Genomic DNA, 6,989 nt, shown 5'->3' on the forward strand with positions numbered 1-6,989 from the left:
GCAAGTGCCACGAAGCGATATTTCCTGCTCCCAGCCCACCACCTCGCCTTCTCTGTCGCCCTCCTGGCCCAGGCCCATCAGTAGCAGGCCCGAGCTGTCCCGAACCGCACTTACCTTGGGTCTGCAAGCTCACACCGGCTCGTGATGCCACGGAGAGGGCTCGAGATTGTCTCCGGTGGACCCCATCCGAGGCGATTCCGAGGGCTTTACGGAGGTCATTATCGGCGCCACCGACCGTGAAATGTCCTGTTCCACAGCCCCTATGCACAAGGTGCATGGATGCAGTCATAATATGTAGGCCTTCTCTCCCAATCTTTTGAGCACTAGCCGCAAACGGCGCTTCTTGGCACTTCATCGCGACACGTCCAGGTGCCGAAGCGGCTTCCCAGCTCACCACCTCGCCATCTCTGTCGCTCTCCTGGCCCAGGCCCATCAGTACCAAGCCTAATCTGTCCCAGACCGCACTTATCTTGGGTGATGAAGCTCACTCTGGCTCATACCACGGCTCTTACGGCCTCACACACGCCTATTTCACCCACAGACACCGCCGGCACGCACTCCCACTTCACACACGCTCAAGCACAACCCCATCAAAGCACAGCCCTGCTCATAATTGACAAGGGCTACCACTTGGTGGCCCTGGTAGCCTCTGGATCGTCACTGCACTCGGCTCCTCTGCAGCGGTCTCGGCTCTCGCCACGACAGCACGCCGACGGCAAGCTTTGAGATCCGTCTGGTGGACCTGCTGTGGCCAAAGCCGCCCCTCACATGCAGCTCGCACCAGACCTCGACACTGGGCCCGCTCAGCTTGGTCGTGGCGGCGTGTGTGAAGGATGCGCGGCCGAGCCGCTGGCGCTGCTACAGCGGCGCGAGAAGCAGGCAGCGGCGCGACACCCGGTCGGTCGAGTCTGGCCGTTCTCTCGACGCCGGCCGGTGAGACTGACGGCCTGTGGCCGGCTGGTGGGCGGAGAGCAGCCAGGAGGACTCCAGAGTAGCCAGCAACATGAAGCAACGGGAGAGCGCACAGCGAGCGCAAACACAGCTCTGAGAAAGGGCCGGGAGTGGGCCTTTAAGGTGGCAGTCCGGGTTCTGTGAAGAGGGTCGCTCGTCGAATGCGAGCCAGTTCGCTCGCGACGCCGACGCCGACGCCGCCGCCGGAACGACCGCGGCGGCCGGTCGAGCGGCCGCCCCGGCCAGCGGCCGTATCGAGCCTGCCCGTCGCGAAGGTGCGGACCTCACGCGCCCCACCGGCCGCCCGCGCCGCCGCGCCCACGTCGCTCTCTCGAAGCCCAGCGCCACGCCGCTACGACTCCCATCGCGACGACTCCCGTGCTCGCTCGTGGCGCAGGCGATCGACTCCTGACACCCATCGAGCGGATGGGCGCGTTCCCGCCGCGACCCGGTACTCTCGAACGACTTTTGAGGGCAAAAGGTGCCGCCCGAGCCCATTCCCGCCGCCCGCCGCCCGAGATCAGCTGCCACCGGCCAGCGCGCGCGCGGAGACCTGCCGCGAGCGCCTCCGTGGCCCTAGCTGGGGTGATTAGCAAGCGCCTCGGCACTTTAGATTCGCCCCTCGGGCTTTTCCGCGCGCGTGATCAGTCTCGCGTTCTCTCCTTTTTCAGGCGCCTGTTTTCGGCCTCTGAAGAGCAACCGTCGAGGCGTCGATGCTCGCCTCCACGCCCGCGCCAGACCTCCGCGATTGGGGCGCCTTGTCGACGGGATCAATTGTGATTCCGGGCGTATTTTTCTGGTATCTTACTCGCACGTCGGCGACTCTTAGTCGCTTCTCCGTGCTAGGAGGCCTCTGTTTTGTGTCCGTGAGGACTAGATCGAAACTAACATTCGGGAACATTTCAGTAAGATATCAGAAAAATGCGCGTTCGTTCACAATTCATGTGTATATGAACGGTGCCGACGGGTTTGGCGAGCAGCGAAGCCGTCCAGGCGCAGCAACGCGACGGTTTCGGAGGCCGACGGCTCCGAAAGAGCCTCCCGAGCGAGGCCGGCGCGGTCACGGTACCGTGGAGGCCACAGACGTCGCCGGAGCGGCACTCCCGGGGCGCCACTCCCTCACCCGGTCAGGGGGGGCCAACCACAGCCCGCCTCACCGTCCGTGGAGCTTCCGTGGTCCGCCGCTTCGGCTTCGATTTTCGACCCTCCCGAGGCTGCTATAGCAGCCCCGCGGAGCCTCCCGGATGCATCGGCACACCGTCGTCCAGAACGCCGGCGCACGCGCTGCCCAGTGACTGGGCGGGTCGGCCCCGACTAGGGGCGGGCCCAGCCGCGCGGAGAAGACCATCCCACTCGCGGTTCGTCGCACCGTCCGCTCCAGTTTTCGTCTCGAGCGGGTCGTGAGACGGCCGCGAGAGCGAGCACCGCGGTCACGGTACCTTGGAGGCCACAGACGTCGCCGGAGCGGCACTCCCGGGGCGCCACTCCCTCACCCGGTCAGGGGGGGCCAACCACAGCCCGCCTCACCGTCCGTGGAGCTTCCGTGGTCCGCCGCTCCGGCTTCGATTTTCGACCCTCTAAGCTCGACGCTGCGAGTTGTAGCCCCTGAATGCTCTTATCGCATGGCTGGCATTTCTATCGTTCAGCGGCCAGCGCGCCTCGTCTACCCTCCCCAGCCTTGCCCTTCACCCGCTCCCCAAGGTCTTTTCGGGTTGCGTGTCGCTCGAGCCGGTCAGCTTCCCCACGTCGGTGCGGAGCATCGGCGAGAATGCCTTCCGCGGCTGCTCTTCTTTCGCTAACGTTGGAGGCCCCTGTCAGCCCGACATGACCAACGACGCAATCCGGTCGCTTGTTGAGGAGCTGCGGAGCGCGAGGAGCGGTAGCAGGTGCGACTCCTCCGCCCTGCTTCCCTCATACATGGATGAAGTGTGAGGCTCAACACCGTGCTGCCTCTGTCACCGACAAGTTCTGCCTCAAGTTCTTCCATCGCCCCCCCCCCCCCCCCTCCCCCCTTCAGGAGCGGTAGTCCGAGCAGTTGCGGTGGGCAACCCTGGCGGCGGCCGGCGTTGATGCCACTCGGCCGGAGCTCGCCCAGCGGGCGGTCCCCTTTGAGCCGATCGCCCCTCGCGCGGGGTCGCGAGCGCACGCCGAGCCCCGGCCGCCCTGCCTCTAGCCCAAGTGGCGACAGCGTGCATGAGGCGATGCGCATGTCGATTCTCACATGGCTCAAGGAGGCGGAGAGTAGCTCGCAGGCGAGCGACGAGGTGGACGAGGCGGACACGTGCATCGGGTACGAGTCATCTACAACCACACGCGGCGCCTCCTCCTCCATCGAACAGCCCCTCCCCGTCGCACCCAAGATCTGGATCAAGCCCGTGCGGTCGCGCTGGCTCAGCCTCCTTGATCCGCGCAGCTACTTCTCGGGGGGAAACTTCTATTCCGCCGCCCGGCTGCGGCACGTGGACGGCGCCTACGAGGTCGAGGGGTTCGGCGACGGCGTGGTCCGTGCGGCGAGGGTGCACAACCGGCGCCGCCTCGCGCTACAGCTCGAGTGCGAGCTGCCCGGAGGCGGCATCCGCTTCTTCCGGGCGCGCTGCTTGACAGACGATGTCTTTTATGCGCTGATCGGCTCGTGCGGCGCGTCGCTGGTACGCTTGTAGCAGGTAAGGACACTGTTTGGTCGAGCACGGTGCTCTCGTCTTACACGTGTCGTGGCGCGGTGTGCTCTCTCGGTCTCGGCCGCCCAGCCCACAGCCCTCTCGCCGCCGCGTCCGGGGCGCGCGCCCGCCCCCGCTCTCTCTCGTCAAACACAAACTCTCGACTCTCCGCCCCGTCTCTCGAGCCTCGTGCCTCTCGTCTCAACTCGCTCGGGGGACCCCCTTTCGCATTCTGTGCCGCTCTCTGTGTGGGTGTAGGCTACATATTGGGTTGTAAGGAATGATCACATCACAGACATGGGCCCCACAGCGCGAGAGTCAGAGCAGGGAGGATGCGGTTATACCCCGCGGCTCGGCTTGCGTACGCGGCAGCAAGAGACTCTATGCTCGACGAGCAGCCCACAAAGCACCACGAGGCGAGGAGGGAGGATGCGGTTATACCCCGCTCCCAGCCCAACGCCCCAGAAGTGCCGCACCCGCGCAACACCGCCGCCGCCGACGCCGGTTTTCGCCGCTCACGGGTTGTCTAGCGTAATCTTGAGCTTGCGCGTGGCTCCGCCGGGAATGGTCGCGCCCTGGCACACCTTGGCGGCCGCGCGGCCGTTGAGGCGCACCTGGCACGTGCCGCAGCGTCCGTTTTTGCAGTCGAACTTGATCCGCAGACCGGCCTTCGCCGCAACCTTGCCGATGTTGTCGCCCTGCTGCGCGTACACGACTTTGTTGCCCTTCTGCGGGAAGGTCACCTCGACCTGCCCCTTGGGCGCCGATTTGGCCGTCTGCTGGCGCTGCGCAAGCTTCTCCTGCCGCCGCGCAAAGTCTGCGTCGCGTGCGTTCTGCGGCGGCGGTGCACTGGGAGCGGCCTGGGGCCTACCCCAGCCGAACTGCGCCGCGGGCGCGGGAGCCCGCGCAGCAGTGAGGTGGCGTGCCGGCGCGACCGGCGAAGTGAGCCCGACGGCGGCGAAGACGATCGAGGCCCACATCTGAAGGCTTCCGAGCAAATTCGCGAAATTCTTTTTGCCGGTGTACCTGCCAGTCCCGTGCCCAGTCCTGTGCCCAGTGTTGTGCGAGGGAGTTTTGTTGTAAAATTCTTTTTGCCTCGTTTCTTTTGTTATTAGCAAAAGGAGGGCTACACGACGCCCTCTACGCTGGGGTGCCGGCGCCCTACTGGGCGCCCCCCGCTCCCTTCCCCTCAGAGCCCCCCATCCCACTAGCATTCCCCCGCGGTCCCTCGCGGCCGCGTGACGCCGCACCAATGGCGCGCTGTGCCTCGTCCGCGAGCGCCACCCAGAGCTGCACCGACAGTCGCTGCAGCGCAAACGGCATCCATTCGCGCGCCGACCACGACGTCTGGTCGTACTGCCACCACGTGAGCTTCCGGCCCGCCACCTCAGCCACCCGGATCAGCAGCTCCTCCACCCCCGCGCTCATTGCGCCGAACTCCTCGAAGAGCAGCGCCTCCACACGGCACTTCCCCTCTGCGTCCGTGTGTACTGGCCCTTGACAGCCTCGACCGTCCCGGTGGTCCCGGACCCCGTCCGCGGGTCCCACCTCCCCACCCTCCCGCCCCTGTCCCCGCCCTCCACGCCCAAACCGTCTCGCGGGCGCGTGGGGCAGCGTGTTGCCGCAAGCGACGAACGCCCCCATGCGCCGTCGCGAAATTCTTTGGTCAGAGGGCGCGGGGCTGTGCCCGCTGGCGGGGTTGGCTCACAGAATTCAGAAACAACACCGCGCGCACTTTCAAGCTATTTCCGCGCGAACCAGAGCAGATGCTTTGCTTACTCGGGCTGTCAGCCCTTAAGGGCGTCCGTCGGAGGGGCAAGGGGCGCGTCAACGCGGCTGCTCGTAGATGACGGCCGTGCACACAGGGAAGGCCACGCTCCCGTCGACGTCTCCGAGGAACTGGGGGAAGTCCATCGGCGGCGCGTCGCGCGGCTGGGCCCGCTGGTCGTTCGTGAGGCGCCTGGTTTCGCAATCGTGGGTGGGGGTGGTTGCGCCCTCGAGCTCTTCCGAGACAGCCCTACCCCTCCCGCCGTTGCAGGGCTCACCCACCGGCTCTGGAGGTCGCAATCGCGTCACGCTCTCGGGGCGGTCCTGTCGCCGGCGCCACTTGTTGAATCCCGGCTCTATCTCGCCGCTTGGCGAGGTTGAAGTAGGCTCCACCTCGGCTACATCTCAATCTCGGCTCTATCTCGCCGCTTGGCCAAGTTGGAGTAGGCTCCACCTCGGCTACATCTCAATCTCGGCTCTATCTCGCCGCTTGGCGAGGTTGAAGTAGGCCACGCGGTCCGACGCGCGCCTGATTTTCAATTCTTGCTTCTGACTTACTAGCCCTTCCTTGAAGTTGTAGGCCACGCGGTCCGACGCCGGAAGCGGAGTCGGTACTCTCTGCCGCCGCCGTGCGCATCCACAAGCTGGTCCTCCTCCTATTGATAAGGAGATCTCAACTACCCAAAGTTGTTCAATAATAATCGGCCACGCGCTGCTCCTCCTCCTACTTACTAGCAGGTGTCAATGACTCGCCGACTAATCACAATCGCCCGCGAGGCTGGTCCTCCTTGCAGGTGTCGCGGTCGCACCGCTCGGGGCGCAGCAAGTCCCACCGCAGCACCTAATGATTAATTGCTAGGTTGTCAGTTACGAATTCGTAATTGGGCGAAGAAGGTCCCACCGCAGCACGTCGTACAGCTGCGGCGCAACCTTCTGCCAGTGGACGTAGTACCACCTAATCACTCATTATTGACCACTAGTCATAAGCTATTAACACGTCTGCCACAGGACGTAGTACCACCTAGTCGTTAGAAACTATTCATTATCAGTCATTGATAACTTTTGCCAGTGGACGTAGTCCACCCCAGCTGCAGCGCGATCGGCGCCATGCCCTGCCGCCGCCAGTGCTTGTACAGCTCCATTGTCATCTTCGCGTCGTCGCACGCGTCGTGCGCCTAAAACGGCAATACTGACAGTACTAACAACAAAACCATGCTAAAAATAGGACTCTTATCATCATGACGCACCGCTGCTGACAGCAATGATGCACCACCGTGCGGAGATGTCTAGGCTGCGAGGACAGCGAATACGACGGTGGTGCTGCCGGAGACAGCACGGGGCCCATGTCCTCGCTAGCGCTGGTCGGAATACCAAAGGTGTGTGTTTTGGCTTCTAGGGACGTCTCGCGAGCATCTCACGCGAGAAGACGGCGCGGTGCGCCTGAACAGCCGAGAGGCAGCCGAGAGACAGCCGAGAGATGGCGAGAGGTGGCCGAGAGGTGGCCGAGAGGTGGCCGAGAGGTGGCCGAGAGGTGGCCGAGAGGTGGCCGAGAGGTGGCCGAGGTACAGCCGAGGTACAGCCGAGGTACAGCCGAGCGGTAAAGCACGAACTTAT

The 6,989-nt window shown here is 64.6% G+C and overlaps 2 protein-coding genes across 2 annotated transcripts; one reads left to right on the top strand and one right to left on the bottom strand.

Moving 5' to 3' along the window:
- Positions 1–1,664: 1,664 nt before the first annotated feature.
- EMIHUDRAFT_244797 (hypothetical protein) lies at positions 1,665–3,611 on the top strand (the record flags this gene model as incomplete). Its single annotated transcript, XM_005769055.1, has 4 exons — positions 1,665–1,960; positions 2,270–2,309; positions 2,653–2,837; positions 3,131–3,611. The coding sequence occupies 4 exons, from the start codon at positions 1,665–1,667 to the stop codon at positions 3,609–3,611; spliced, it is 1,002 nt and encodes a 333-aa protein (XP_005769112.1).
- A 255-nt stretch (positions 3,612–3,866) lies between these two features.
- EMIHUDRAFT_370251 (hypothetical protein) lies at positions 3,867–4,591 on the bottom strand (the record flags this gene model as incomplete). Its single annotated transcript, XM_005769056.1, has 2 exons — positions 3,867–3,935; positions 3,974–4,591. The coding sequence occupies one exon, from the start codon at positions 4,586–4,588 to the stop codon at positions 4,124–4,126; it is 465 nt and encodes a 154-aa protein (XP_005769113.1). The 3' UTR covers positions 3,867–3,935; positions 3,974–4,123.
- Between the last annotated feature and the right edge of the window lie 2,398 nt (positions 4,592–6,989).

Source organism: Emiliania huxleyi (assembly GCF_000372725.1).
Source record: "Emiliania huxleyi CCMP1516 unplaced genomic scaffold EMIHUscaffold_433, whole genome shotgun sequence".
Lineage (NCBI taxonomy): Eukaryota > Haptophyta > Isochrysidales > Noelaerhabdaceae > Emiliania > Emiliania huxleyi.